Consider the following 15833-nt stretch of genomic DNA (forward strand, 5'->3'; position numbering starts at 1 on the left):
ACAGCGCCGTGTTACATGACAATGATGAGATGACATCATAAAACACTCAAATAACGAGAACATTTTATTAGAAACATTACAATATTTTTTTATACCAAAAAAAATCTATTATAGCCATACGAATAAACGTAGCAATGCATGTAGGCCAATGTCGGTGGTAAGATGGTAAACTTTATTTATCTTACTTATAGAACAGGTAGCCTACTACTGTTTTCACAGTATTTTTTCAAAGGTTTTGGTTGAAGGTTCAATCATGCCAATTTAACATTGGGAACACAAAAAAGAAAAGTGTAAAGAATAACGAGTATAATTTTTAGGCTTTATCGACCACGTGGGGCTGTGCCTTTTCCTTTAATTTAACCACAAAAGAATACCAGGCCATTTACCAAGTGACATCCTAAATATTTCATAGTAAACTAGTTGTTGAATCAAAATTACACCACAAGGACAAGATAATTGACGACACCTTTAATCATCATCAAACCTAATCTTCTTCCCCTGGAAAGCCTGGATTTGTCCTTGCTCTTTCCTCTTCTTGCTGGCTTCCCATGATGGATGCAGGGACTGCCCTTCTGGCTGATTGGAATTAAAACCTGCACCACTGCGATCTGGTAGTCTGGAACCACGGCCCCTTCCGCGACCACCTCCACTTTCCCTTTCCCTTCCTCTCGCAGTGAAGTCCCTTCCCCGGTTGTTGGATCCGAAAGGTCTACTTTTAAAGTCACGTTTCGCGTTGCTGAAATCGGATTCTCCGGTGTCCCCTCTCTCCCGGGAATTGAACCTGGGAGGCCTGCTGTCAAATCCACCACGGCCAGCACCTCTCATCCCCCCACGGCCACCGCCTCTCATCCCCCGACCTCTACCGTCCCTCATTCCCCGACTGCCACCGAATCTATCTCCTCTGCCTCTGCCACCGAACCCCTGTCTGCCCCCATCACCATCACCATCACCGCTCTCTGACCGGGAAAGGGACTGGCAGAAGACAGATGTAAACTTGGACCCTTGGGAGTCACTGGGACGTGGCTCCAGCTCGGCAGGGCTCTCTGGTTCTGAAGGGGTGTCCTTCACCCCGCTCTTCGTTTTCTTCTTCTTCTTTTTGAACTTGCTCACTTTTCCTAAGAAGAAGTCATCGTCGCCATCACTCTCCGACTGAGAGGACCTCTTGTGGAAACGCTCCTCTGTGCTGTCGTCAAAGTACTCCTTTGGTGCTTCCTCGTCAGAGGACTCTATGTCGCTCTCGTCGTCGTCGTCGTCGTCACCTGACATTTTCTGATTTGATTCAAGGTCAGGCTTAAGATTTGGTCGTTTGTACCCCACTTTGCTCAGTGGTTTCTTAAGATCCTTGGCCTCAGAGTACTTGGTCGACGTTTCCACCTCAGAGCCAGTGTCACTCTCTGGTGACCTCATACTGTTGGACTCCTCATCCTCATCAGACTGCAAATCACTGTCGTCGTCCTCATCATCATCATCATCATCATCATCATCATCATCATCATCATCGTCGTCGTCGTCTTTGTCCTCCACTCCTTGGTGCACTTTCAGGTCACTCTTTGACAGTGATGAACCCTTGTGTAGTGACACTTCTATGGCGTCATCGTCTGACTCCTCTTCACCTGCTCCCTCTAATGATGCGGTGGGCTGCTTTGAGATGGTGACCTCTCTCTTCTTCTCGGTGACCTTACTATGTGTGTCAATTTTCACAACCATGTGGCTGGCATCGTCCATGGCTTTAGCGCCCTCCGATGGTGGTGGCGACTTTATGTGAAAGACTACCTTGCATTTTTCCAAGCAACTCTTTCCGGTGTCGTCTTCCATGGCCAAAGTCTTTTCTTTTGCAGTAGTTTGATTCGTCTTCCTTTCCATAACTTTACTCTGTTGTGTTTTATTCACTGCAGATTTGCGGTTTCTCGGCATTCCTTTTTTCAAGGGCTCGGTAACCTTACCAATTTTTCGGCTCCCTGAAACCCCAGACAAGTCTCTGTTTTGAGTAGTGGTCACTTCAGAACCGTCGCCCCCTATTTCTTCCTTCTCCTCACAGCCACCCATTTCCTGTTCTTTACTCTCCTCTTCCTCCTCCATTTTCTTTCTTTGCGTTAGTTCATCAGCATCTGCAATCTTAGGTTTACCCCTTCCTTTTTTGGACCTTTCCTCCCTGAAAGCTTTCACAGCTAATTTAATAGTCGCAATCCTCTTGCTGAACTGAGGGTGGCTGGCTATTCTGGCAATGGCTCGGTCGGTAACCGAAGAGGCTGGGTTTCTACAAACCACATCAAATTGGATCTCCTGCTGCAAGGCTATCTTGGTCACCTATCAGACAAAAAAGATCACTCACATTAAAGTCATCTTGACATCATTATAAAAAGTTAATAATTGAAATAACATTATAACCTTCAATTGCTATACATTTAAGGTATATGTTCTCATCGCAATCTTTTTCCAGTGTGACCCACGATGAGTTGCTACCCTAAGTGTAACGACAACGTTTGAGCCTGATGTACAGGAGAGCAAGGCAACGTCCATCCCTGGGTGAAGCTACAGGAATGGATAAAAGCAGAACCTACCACGTCTGGTTTAAGGGCCTTCATCTCATGGATCTCTTCCACCATTCGTTCGGCTCTCCTCTGGTTCTTTTGCACCTCGTTCTCTTTTCCCTTCTTCTTCTTCAGAGCAGCAATCTGTCGCGTCAGCTTCCTGATGAGCAGCCCCCTTACCCTGCTCACCTCCTTCCTCATCAATACCACCTCGTTGTTGAGGTTCATCCGCGAAGTGTTATCCTTCTTTGGTTCACGCAAAGCCATTTTATTTTTTCCCTGCGTGGCCTTGGGCTCTTTCTCCGTCTCCTCTTCACCATCATCAACATCCTTTTCACCACTGCCGTCGTCGTCGTTTTCGTCGTCCTCCTCCTCCTCCTCCTCAGCCTCCTTCTCCACCTGCTTTTCCTCAGTTGACACTTCTTCCTCTAGCTTTTCCTTGGAAAGAGTCAATGGAAACAGAATGCATAGTGATGAACTATTGTTAAAACTAGGGATGGGACAGAAAATCGGATTATTCGTTCCCGAGGGGCAAAGTCGGTTTTTAACATTTGGACCGTTAATTTTTTTTCCCATTCAAATAAACAAGAATTAACGGACGGAACTAATGTTGGACACCTTGAAGGGCATTATCCCGCTTATACCATGGTTACTTGCCAAAGAAAATAAATGAAGACCATTCATTTATATTTTCATGCGTTTTACAATCCAAATATAAAGTTTTTCACAAGCCATAACTTTGTTTCCCTGGTAACGCCTGAGGCCTTTGACTAATTCCTGGAACAATCGATACTATAGGGTCTAGAGCATATAACCACGTCTGATTACAGTTTAATTCATTTTACACAATTAGCCAGCTCTCGTTTTGAAGGCTGAACAGACAATTTGACTGGAACTACTTAGCAGGTATTTGTTTATTTGCGTTTAAGATATTAAGGAATTTCTTGCCGATGGCTGCATTTGTGAATGTCGGCACACATCGAATAATTGATTATTCGTTCATACCATCCACTGATTATTCGACCATGAAAAATTATTTGAAGAGTTGAAGAGTTATTCACATCCCTAGTTATAACAATTTATTTAACAAACATTGCACAACAAAGAGAAAAAAAGTGATTATTTTAAAATGGAAACAGATGGGCTTCACATCATAACTATTTACACAGTGATGTCTGGGAGTAGCTCCTCACTAAAATATTCTTTCTTAAAACATCCAATCTGTTGACCTTCTTAATATGCTAACAAGGAAAAACAATACAGCAGACAACAAGGCTGCGAATTACATGAAAAGAGAATGCTGCTCATGGCCATACCTCAGCTGTGTTCTCCTCGCTCTCTCGCTCAGTAAACAGATCGGTCTCTGGAACATTTTCTTCTGCTTCTTCCTGTCTTGCTTCAGCACAAGGAACCACTTGCTCGGCCAAGTCCTCTGTGGACGTCTGCTGTCATAAAAACCACCAGTGATGTGAAAAGGGCTAACGGAACAACATTCAACATACATTTACATTTAGGGCATTTAGCAGACGCTTTTATCCAAAGCGACTTACTATAAGTACATTTGTCATAAGAAGTGCAACAATATATCGCTGTTGGTACAGTAAGAATGTTCATAGAACCAAGTGCAAATACAACAATCGCTAGGCTAACCAATTCCCCGTGTTACAGCAATGATAGCAGCAACTGCAGTTGCTACACAGTTAAGTACTATAATACAACACAACACAATACAATGTTCAATGGTGGCCAGAAGGGGGAGGGTGGCTATGCAGAGTCGGGGTGGACTCTGAACAGGTGAGTCTCGAGTCTTTTTCGGAAGATAGTGAGCGACTCTGAGGTTCATAAGCGCACAGCCATAAGCTTGTGGGTACCCTTATGTTTTTGTTTGAACTATAATGTAATTACACAGGCAATAACTTGAAAACCCTGCACTCCGTATGAAACATATTATCACTTGTCGCCCTACGTCTTCACATGCTGACACCAAAGCGGAAAACTGGGTATGAAACTACATTGTTGATTTTTAATTACTTTTCATTGTCATCTCGAATGTTTGAAATACCAGCACTAGCAATAAATGAAACCAGCATTCTATTCGGATACGTTTGAAGACAATTTAGTGAGTGTACCTTGGAAATTTCCTGTTGCTCCGGAATATTCTCACTCATCTCTGAATTCTGTGATATCTTCTCACACTCTTTTTCCCCCACGTCAATCAGCTTTATCTCCTCTGTTGATGTAATCTGCAGGATTATGACAGAAAACAAATGACGATATTTTAAAATGAAAGCACTGTGAAATGAATAATCGATGGCCAATTTCGTCAGCATATAAAGTCTAGATGTACGTACGTATTGTCCTCTTGGTATAGACAAATAGCAGTGTAGAATCAGAAACCAGTATTCAATTCGGATACGTTTGAAGACAATTTAGTGAGTGTACCTTGAAAACATTCTCACTCATCTCTGTATTCTGTGACATCTTGGCACCCTCCTTTTCCCCCACGTCAATCACCGTTATCTCCTCGGTTGATGTCATCTGCGGAAATATGACAGTAAACAAAAAACAAAGCACTATGAAATTCATAATTGATGACCAATCCACATCAAAACCTATAAATGTTGTCATCACGTGTTGTACTATTCAGTTAGCTGAATAATTCGTTTTTCTCCAGTAACTTTAAACGTGGGGGAGCCGTGTGGAGCCAGGCATGGACTTGTAAAGGCCTTATGGTTTGTACACGAGAAACGACAACCTCGCATACCGTAAGAAAACAATATTATTTACAGGATGCAATATACCAACCTTAAATCCCCGTGTTTAAAAGAAGCATTTAGAAAATAAAGGTATAAACGTCGGGTGCATGCATGGTCCTATGTTGTGGAGGCAGCCATTTATGTGACGTCAATGACGTTGTATGTGACGCTTCACGTCAGAATGCGACGCACTGTTTCGTGAAAGGGGGAGGGCCTTCCACTGACTGTTTTTATTTATTTCTTTGTTTCATGTGCATAAAACAAATACAATGGGTAAAAATTGAAGAACCGCTCATAGTAGCATGACTGTATAACATTTCCGTTGCATTTACCAGAGCGGTATCAGAGGTGAATCAACAGGGGGAGGATGAAGCGGCGCAATGCGGACTGCAGCAAACTCCGACGGCCGTTAAAACGGAACAGAATTACCGAGGGTATATATAGCAGGTACGCAAAAAGGGGGCTTGATGGATGTTATTGTATAACAATGGCGCCCCTTAAGAAATCTAAAGACAGCAATGGCAGCATCCGTCTTGTTCAAAGAGCTACCGCGATTGTATTGACAGTAGGACACCTTGAATGAATGCTTCTACGTTACAGTATTACAGGCCGGATTCATCGTATCATCTCATTCATGATATTTTACCAACGGCAATATCGTGCCATCTCAATTTTATTATTATTAATTATTATGGTATTGAGCTTTGTCCGGTGTCAGGATTTGCCTGGTAATTTTTTTAACTGACGTTCTGTATCAGACCTGGGAGGTTAAAACCCCAACGGTCACACGGTGTGTTATTGAGAGAACAATGCACGAGCTTCAGAGCACGGTGGATCTCCAGTCCACGCGTTTTAATAGACTTCGGGGTTTCTACACCATGTAGTTTAAATACCGTGTATAACAATGTTTCTCCTCCAACAAATATATCATTTTACATTTGAACATGGTTTTGTCGCTGCAACAGGCACAATACCAACTGGAATATTCTCTCTTATTCGGCTTTTGTATAATGTCATTGCAACAGTAGGCCTACATTATAGGTGGTTTTTCAGCGTGAATATTGGGTCAATGTAAGCCCGGGGCTCTATAATGAATGTCAAGCCAGAAAAGTGAAAGCAGCTGTGCATGTTAGAGCGACATGCCTATACATGCTCTTCCATAGGTCCTGACTCCTATTTTCTCTTGCTTGTTCAAATAGGACCACTATTCACATACTCATACACATTGCAAGCGAAGTAACGTGCTTTAGTCAAATCCCCTTCACAATATTGATGTTACTTTTTGAAAATATGATGCAAGTTTACATCTACACTCTATAGAGCTTCACAAGCTGTAATACTCACAGTGCAATTGTTGTGTCTGTCCCTGTCTAATCCAGACTGTTCCATTGTTCATTCGCTCTCTTCTCAGTACTTTCCTATACCTGAAGTTCCTGGTAGTGTGGGTGTTGGTGCTGCTAGCAGACTTTGTACTGGAGTTCAGGTTTGAGTACCTGTGGCCCTTCTGGCTTTTCATCAGAAGTGTCTACGACTCGTTCAGATACCAGGGGCTGGTAAGAGATGTCTTTGTGTCTTTCAGTTTAGTTCCATTTTGGGGAGGAAATCATTTATAACTAATTTTCTATTGTCTCTGAATTGTTGGTTTCCTCCTCAGGCCTTCTCGGTGTTCTTTGTGTGTGTAGCGTTTACGTCCGACATCATCTGCCTCCTCTTCATCCCCGTCCAGTGGCTGTTCTTTGCCGCTAGCACCTACGTATGGGTCCAGTATGTCTGGCACACAGGTCAGTGTCCTCCCCTCACTGCCATTCTCTCAATATAGAAATGACATTCCGCAAGGTGACCTCCATGCTAAATTCTAATGGTCCTATCTAGATAAGGGACTACTGTATTGGGGCAGTGTAGTATCAAGGGTCTTCATTATCTAGGTTCTGGTTGTGATTCCCAATTTCTGTATCCTACCTACCTGACCTATCTTAGCTAGAGGCCCAACCTCCTGGTCCTTGATGTCCAGTAATGTTGCGTAGGTCAAGTGGTATAGAACAAAATCAACACTGCCAGGATGACGGGACCGATTCCCCCTGCGGCCAATGGTATTTCAAGATGCTTTGGACCAAAGTGGCCACCAAATGTCATATTTATCAATGAAGGCATCTCCATGGTGATATATACTAACATTGGAAATCGATAGTAATCAATGTTCTTCCTGTCCATTGTTTTTGTCCAGAACGAGGAGTGTGTCTGCCCACCGTGTCGCTATGGATACTCTTTGTGTACATCGAGGCCGCCATCCGCTTCAAAGACCTGAAGAACTTCCATGTTGACCTGTGTCGTCCGTTTGCTGCTCACTGGTAACCACCCTAACTTCTGCACCTGCTCTCGGCAGTTTTAGTCATGCAACCGCAGAGATGAACACATCTGACCTATGCAAATTGTGGAAGAGAGCAAAATGTTGGAGTGAAGTTAACACGCAAACCAAGGTATCCTGTGAAAAATGTGACCTTTTTACCCATGTCAGGGCTTTCCCCACTGTCGCATAGAGGCATACCTCCATGCCTCTTTACTGGCTTGCATCCTATTTGCTCAAGTACCTTCAAATTGAAAATATGTTAACAAACGTTTAGGTTCTCAGCACAAACATGACTTATCAGAGACTGAACCTTGACAAATGTATGCACCAAAACACGTGGTGTAGTGGAACAGTGATGTCACTGTCATTGTGAAATAATGGACCACATCTTTCTGTGTGAGTCAGGTTTTTCCACTCTGTTTCATAATGACTGGCGGTGAACGGTGCTGCTTGGTATCGTATTTCTACACGGTAACCACTTCTCCCACCAAGAGATGAAATTAACCTCTTGATTATTTTGTCTATTCCGAAAATGTACACATGAACATAGAAGATGAAGACTCCCTTCCGGAGAATACATTAGAGACGTATTGATCTATCCAGGAATTGGTTTCAAATAATCCGGCCATGTTATGAATATTACCGGTACTTGCAATGTTGTTGGGTCAGCCCACTCTTGGTACAGAATAACGACTGTCTGCTTAAAAGAGGAAAAGGCGGTAATTGCGAAATGACCCAGGTCGGTATGCTCTTTCCCTTCCCTCACAGCATCGGGTACCCGGTGGTCACGCTGGGTTTCGGTTTCAAGAGCTACGTCAGCTACAAGATGCGCCTCCGCAAACAGAAGGAGGTGCAGAAGGAGAACGAGTTCTACATGCAGCTGCTGCAGCAGGCACTGCCTCCTGAGCAACAGATGCTGCAGCGGCAGGAGAGGGAGGCCGAGGAAGGTGAGACACACACACACACACACACACACACACACACACACACACACACACACACACACACACACACACACACACACACACACACACACACACACACACACACACACACACACACACACACACACACACACACACACACACACACACACACACACACACACGGGGGGGGGGGGGGGGGTCATTTGTGTAGTTGTGTATGGCCAGTCCGAACAGGTATATGAATAGCCAATAAGTCAGAACTAGTTGGGCATATGGATAATTGGTTGATTGATTGATTGATGAGGCGTTGCGTAGATGGGGATGTGTGACTGAAGTCACTGCCTTGTTCCGTCCCAATAGTTCAACAACCACATATCTAATTTGTGTTAAGATACTTAAGGCCAGGTACCGGGGCACGTATGATGACCTGATTGTGACAACACACTGCTCTCATGTGGCTAAGGGGTGAGAGAGAGGGTGTGCTACCGGACCTCCAAACAAGCTGCGCTGCTTCTCTCTCCTACAGCGGCTCTATCCAAGGGGGTGACGGTGACGGAGGTGGAGCCCACGCCGCCTGTGTGTCAGAACGGCGCTCCGCCGGGGAAGAAGAGCTCCCAGAGCGCCCAGCTTCCGGAGCTGGAGTACCGGGAGAAAGGGCGGGACAGCAACGGGAAGGAGAGGGAGGGTAAAAAACAGCACCCGGTTGGGATCAACAACAACAGCATCGTGCACACAATAGACTCCAGGGTGCAGGAGACGGACTTTGTGGAGAACCACATCGGGGGGAAGAGACTGAACAATGACTTGGTGGGGGAGCACACGCACGCTGACCCCACTCAGATCCCCAAAGAGGAAACGGCCACAACAACGGCTGTGGCTGCAACAGCGGGGAAAAGCACGAAAAATCTGGGCGGAGGGGGTGGGGCCGGGTCCAGCTCCTCCCCCCGAAGCCACAGCTCGTCCAATGGGAGCGTGCCGTCGGGTTCCACGTCCTCCAGTAAGAACGAGAAGAAGCAGAAGGGAGGCGGGAAGAGTCCCAAAGACCCGGTGGAGAACTGCATCCCTAATAACCAGCTGGGCAAGACGGACACGTTAGTACGGTACGTTGGAAGTACGGTGTGTTTGTAGTACGTTACCATGGTGTGCAATAGGATTGGGAAAAATAATCGATTCTTTGATGCATTGCGATTCTCTCTAGAACGATTCCGTCTCGATGCAGCTAAATTAATAATCGGTATTTAAAAAATAATATATATTTTTAATTTGTTTGCCTGCTGCAACATTGTATTCACCAGAGAGGGATAATTTTATTTTTTTTTGAACTTCAGTGTCTATTGGCCAATCTCATTTGTCTTGACACGATTGTGATTCAGCCTACACATAGCATGCATGCAAACTCACAGCCCGACACAAGAACTCCTTCTAATTCAAGAGCAGCTTTTTATTTGATGTCATAGAAAAGAAAAATTAGAAATAAAATAGAACTGAAACCTATTTTTGACATACTTCCATATTGTGTTGTAATGCAAGCTGCATTGATTATTGCATTGTTCATAGAAAGTCATATTTGTGACACAAGCTTTCTCTCTAATTAGTAATTACATATTAGATAAGTTAATTCATCAGTTGATGTCTTTAATGATCATCACAAAAGTAGGAAGTGATTAGCAAACTGAGTAGCAAACTCAGATGTTTATATATATTTTTGAAAATCACGCATGGAAGTGTACATAAAGAAAATTGTTGCATCGATAATCGCTTTAGAATCGAATCGTTGACCTCATAATCGGAATCGAATCGTGACGCACCAAGAGATTCCCATCCCTAGTATGCAAGTCATTTGTGTTGGTATGGTAAGATAGTAGCACGTTCGCTAGTAGGTTAGGTCAGACGGACAGGGCGGGCGGCCCGTGAGTATGCCGTGTTTGTGCAGAACAGTAAGGTATGTTGGTCCCTAATTACCAGCTGTGCCATGTGTACAAGAACGGTGAGGCAGTCCACCCACCCTCATCTCTCTGGCAAAAACTTTAATCAATGCATTTTCTGTGAATCAAAAAGAGGAATTAATCATGTTGTGTGAAATGAAGTCATTTCACACTACATCACAGAAAGTAGGTGTCTTTGTGTTAGAGGCTTGATGAGGAGTTATTCCAATTTGTTAACTTAGTAGCTGTTGTGCCGTAAATGATAAATGCTGCTCCGTGCCTCATTGATTATAGATTGTGTATTGGATTGGACATTTGGCGATGTTGAAGAAAGAAATAATCACAACCTGTCCATGGCCTGTCCTGTCCTTACTTGGCACAACTGGGACCTTGATCCATCCTCTCTGTATCTCTCAATCTCATTCATCCCTCGAACTCCTTCACCCAACCTGTAACACCCTGACCTGTGCCTCCCCTTCCAGGCTGGAGCAGGACGTGAAGCGTCTGAAGGCGGACCTGCAGGCCAGCCGGCAGCTGGAGTCAGAGCTCCGCAGCCAGCTGTCCTCCCTCAGCAGCCAGGACCGCAGCCTGCGCTCCGAGCTGGGCCAGCTCCGCCAGGACAATGAGCTGCTGCAGAACAAGTAAGGACGGCTGGAATGTATGGAGCCTGATGCCAGGGCCCAATAAGTGAGCAGATGAGTGCCGGACGAAGATCACTGGCTCTTTTAAATGTAACCTTCGGTTGCCTGACCTGTAAGTCGACGATCTATTGCCATCATTTGTTCGATTGACACAATGGAAGGCCACAGACTATGAATGAAAGCCTCACTCCCCTTTGGTATCAAGATGCATTATTAAACACTAATGCGCTCCTTTAACCACCCTGCCAAGGGTTTTTACATAAACTAAACCTTAATTTAATTTGAGGTATGTTATCAGCAAATGGTCTTTCTGTTTTCGATGTTCAAATCCTTGTTGAGGTATGATAAATGTACCCTCATTACCACTCAGACAATAACATGGAATTAATGCCCCATGAAGAATCAAGTTCCCCGGCTGAGCCCTGTTTGTGTGTGTTGTGTCTGTGTGTGTGTGTGTGTGTGTCTGTGTGGCCACCCAGGCTCCATAGTGCGGTGCAGGCCAAGCAGAAGGACAAGCAGACCATCTCCCAGCTGGAGAAGCGTCTGAAGGCGGAGCAGGAGGCCCGGGCACTGGCTGAGAAGCAGCTGGCGGACGAGAGGAAGAGGAAGAAGGTGGAGGAGGCCACCGCCGCCCGGGCTGTGGCACTGGCCGCCGCCACCAGGTACGCACGTCTGCCATTCACATGAGGATCACATGGTTTCAATCATCCAATCAGCAACATCTATGTCTGGGTAAACTTGGTAGTTTTACTTCCAAATTCGAAGAGGGTTTGCGTATGGTGTTTAGACAAAGGAACTGTTTCAGGGACCGGTGCATCCATCGGGTGAATGAAGTTGGTTTTTTGAATAGAGATTCAAAGTGCTTGGGTAAACGGGACCCTTGCAAAAGCTGAAATCCTGCGAAACGGCGGTGTGGAGTGGTGTTCATTTGAATAGCATGTCGTTGCATTTTGCATTGTCGTCCTAATAACACCACGGCCCCATAACCATGACATGTGCTGCCTGTGTCCTGCAGGGGGGAGTGCACCGACTCCCTACGCGGCCGCATCAGAGACCTGGAGACGGAGTGTAAGAAGATGGGCATGGACGTGAAGCTGAAGGAGGAGCAGATCAGGGATCTGGACGGAAAGTGTCAGGTTAGTTTGGCGTCTTACTTGGTTTTCCCCAAATCCTCACCCTGACCTTAATGACCCTCAGCCCTTACCTTACTGTTACCAATTTGAACAATAACATGTCGAATGAATATACCACAATTCAATAGTTTCTAACTTTATCTGAACGTGACTGTACAAAAGGTATTTAGAAGAATTCAAATTAATTTATATATTTTTACCAATTTCTACCTTTTGGTCTCACGCATGTCTGACCGGGTGCATCCAACTCTCCCCCACCTCTCCCAGGAGCTGAGAAAGTACAAGGAGAACGAGAAGGACACGGAGGTCCTGATGTCAGCGCTGTCTGCCATGCAGGAGAAGACCCAGCACCTGGAGAACAGCCTGAGCGCCGAGACCCGAATCAAACTGGACCTCTTCTCAGCGCTGGGCGACGCCAAGAGGCAGCTGGAGATAGCCCAAGGTAGCTCAGATGTGGATGAGGGAGTTTCAAAGGGTTGCAGTGGTTTTGGGTGCAACGCTCGCTGCTGTCAATGCTCGGATGAGGGCTGGAAGTGACTGACTGAAAGAGTAATGATATAAAGGGGGACACTGTTTGACCCTTAATAGGTGCGTTTCCATCCCCCTGATTTTATGCGAACTTTGAAGTATCGAATCAGTAAACGGTGATGGAAACACCAAAATTCGCATAAAAATCCTCTAATTCGCAAGAAGGTTTATCCGCTCGCTTGAGGTGGTTTTTGAGAAATGCGAAAGAGTAAATTCGCAAAATGGGAAATGGAAGATAGCAACCCTGCCGATATCAACGTGTAACGTCATCACCCTATTCCGCGCCAACCATTTGATGGAAACGCACCTAATTCGAATTACTTTTTTGCGAACTTTCTAAAGATTCGCATCACCTTTTTAGATGGAAACGCAGCTATTGATATGTAAAACCATATGGTTTTCCTTTTTTGGTTTACTCACCCTACTGTACACATTGTTCTGGCTATACATGCAAAGTATTTTTACACATTGAATTGAGGACGCAGTGATGTATCAAAAAACTACCCTTTAAACCAAAGGCTTTTATTCACAAAACAAGTCTAAAACACAAGTATTTTGTATTGTATAAAGCGAAATATCAAACAAATGGGGTCCATAAATGGAATTTTCACCATAATTATATTCATTAATACTGTTGCATGTTTCTTTGTTAACAGAAAAAAACAAGAACATAGTCTTTGGTTGCTGGGTGAAAAGCTAAATCCTGCAAACCTATCAAGAAACAAGCTTGGTTTGTAGTTTTGAAAATTAATATGCATTGCCGATAATTGGCTGCATTTCGACATGCAAAGGCTTTTGACGCATGTACCATTTAGATGCAGACGGGTTTCTCAAACTGTGGCTGATTTTGTGCGTGGTTTAAACTTGAAGCCATGCTCAAGAACACAACGCCTGACCTAGCACATACACACTCTGTCTCCCAACGCGTCTCAAGTGGAACGCACCTTTTTAAACTCCCCCTCACCCAACTGTCTCTCCCTCACCCAGGCCAGCTCCATCAGCGAGAGCAAGAGATAGCGGACCTCAAGCAGCGGATTGCGGAGGTGATGGCGGTGATGCCCAGCCTGTCCTACTCTTCGGACGGCGGGAACCACAGCCCCGTTGCGCCCCACTACTCCTCCAAGTTCATGGACAGCAGCCCCTCCTCCCTGGACCCCAACGCCTCCGTCTACCAGCCCCTCAAGAAGTGAACCCCCAGGGGACCGGGGACACAATTGTGGATTTAGTTTCCCCTCTTGTTTAATTCCGTATGTTTGTGTGACAGTCCCTGAGGATTTTCTGGTCACCATACATACAGTTTCCATTGGAAAACTGGTACGCGCAAACTCGTGCTCGCTCCTGGTTCTTCTGGTTCAGCTGGACTGGGGTTCTGGTTCTGAGAACCAGAGGGCGTTGCTAACGAGGTGTTTATTTTTGATGTTCTTTTTTTATCGTACATTATTTTGGCTGCTGTTGTTACTGCGTTTGATTGTTTGTTGGGATGTAGCCATGACAGGATCCGATATGTATCTAGGTAAAAGCCAACCAAGAAGTTAAAAGAAAAGAGAAGACCGTGTTGCATCTGTCATTTGGGTTTGGTTTTTCCACGGGATCTTGATCAATTAGATAAAACACACCGCAATGGGCGTAAAAAAAAAGTGTCTGTTAAGTAAAAAAACAAAACTATTTTGGGATAGATGAATGTACAAGTACTTTTCATGTTTTGAATATCATCAATGATCGTTTGTTTTGTACTGAATGTGTTTCAGCTCGCTCGAGAAATGTACTTTTGTTACTGACCTTGTGATATAGCACAGGTAGACATTTTGTTTGTTCCTCAGACGTTTTTTTTGAAGGTTGAACCACATATGCCCCTGGTGCATAATGGAAAGGTCAAATACCATACCAGAAAAGTAGATGGTGACTTATCATAGATTTGACTAGGCGCTGCCAAACAATCTTGAATTTATTTTTATGTTGTTGATGATGATGCCCTTCATCCACCCTCATTGGGACCAAATTGGAAACTGTTAGGCCATATTATTCTTCTGTGGATTTAATGATGTCTGGGTAACCCGGCTGTTACCGTCTTGCTGTTTTACAGTGCCTTGCGATTTGTCTTTTATAAGATGTAGAACCATACTCTCATTCCCACACTAGGCTCTGGTTCTCACCCCCTAGCATTTGCGTGGTTTTCGTTTCTACAATGTATTTCCATGGTAACAGTATTAGGAGGAAGTGTCCACCCTGCCCCTAGATTCTACAAAGCATAACCAACCCAATCAGATTGTCTAATCAAGCCCTACAGCTGGCATTTAGTTGTTTACGACAATGTACATTGCAATGCTGAGGAATGTTTTAATTTATCTACTTCTGTTATTAAGTGCCAAGTGTTGAAGTGTTTCTTTGGATCGGTTTACATCCATACTTTCAATTGGTGTAGTGTGTGTACAATGTTTAAAGAAGAGTACTGTTTTTCTTTTTGTCATTACAACCTTCTTGAATGGTGTTCGTTGTATTAACGAGGTCGTAGGTGAATATGGTGCAGCGCTTAGGCAGCCAGACGGATTCATAGTGTTCACTTCGTCTATTTTTCCCTTCGCATTTATTTATTTGTCGAGAGACTTTATGGTTCCGTTAAGCGGCTTCTCTCTGGGTTGCCGTCTTCCTCCTCGCCAGAGGGAACTGTGAATTACTCGTGTTGATGGGGAGTAGTTTGCCCTGGTCGTGGCGGTCACAGTGTGTCGCACGGGGCCGGAGTTTACCCAACCCCCCACCCTGACGGTGCGCTCAAGTATTTATGTGGATTACTATGACATTGTGAATTTAGTTCTTGATGTGGTTTTTGACAATATTTGGAAGAAGAATGAGGGGATGTATGCATAAGAAGTGCTTCATTTGAACTCTGCATCGTCCCACCATGTTGAGTCTCGTCTCTTCCAAAAGATGTTCCTGTGTCTTCTCTCTGGCGCTCGCTGAGCGTCACAATTAAAGAACGTTTTGCTGGTGGCCGTGTGAGCTGTTTTATTTGTTTTATTTAAAATATTCCCACTTACCTTTAATTTTG

General features: G+C 44.6%; 2 protein-coding genes across 3 annotated transcripts; one reads left to right on the forward strand and one right to left on the reverse strand.

Annotated features, from left to right (window-relative positions):
* Window positions 1–51: 51 nt before the first annotated feature.
* On the reverse strand, window positions 52–5475 carry srfbp1 (serum response factor binding protein 1). 2 transcript variants are annotated; one of them, XM_060044368.1, is made up of 6 exons: window positions 5337–5475; window positions 4974–5069; window positions 4661–4774; window positions 3848–3973; window positions 2562–2981; window positions 52–2307 (listed from the first exon to the last, which is right to left on the reverse strand). In XM_060044368.1, exons 2-6 carry the CDS (start codon window positions 5067–5069, stop codon window positions 469–471), a joined length of 2595 nt encoding a protein of 864 aa, XP_059900351.1. In that variant the 5' UTR covers window positions 5337–5475; the 3' UTR covers window positions 52–468. The 2 variants fall into 2 exon arrangements, with proteins under 2 accessions (XP_059900351.1, XP_059900350.1); XM_060044367.1 differs by having other exon boundaries at window positions 3848–3976.
* On the forward strand, window positions 5457–15775 carry maco1a (macoilin 1a). Its single transcript, XM_060044369.1, has 11 exons — window positions 5457–5734; window positions 6699–6840; window positions 6942–7068; window positions 7512–7635; window positions 8403–8581; window positions 9087–9660; window positions 10968–11126; window positions 11606–11788; window positions 12142–12262; window positions 12527–12701; window positions 13775–15775. Exons 1-11 carry the CDS (start codon window positions 5655–5657, stop codon window positions 13975–13977), a joined length of 2067 nt encoding a protein of 688 aa, XP_059900352.1. The 5' UTR covers window positions 5457–5654; the 3' UTR covers window positions 13978–15775.
* Window positions 15776–15833: the final 58 nt, after the last annotated feature.

Source organism: Gadus macrocephalus, chromosome 22 (genome assembly GCF_031168955.1).
Source record: "Gadus macrocephalus chromosome 22, ASM3116895v1".
NCBI classification, from domain to species: Eukaryota; Metazoa; Chordata; class Actinopteri; order Gadiformes; family Gadidae; genus Gadus; species Gadus macrocephalus.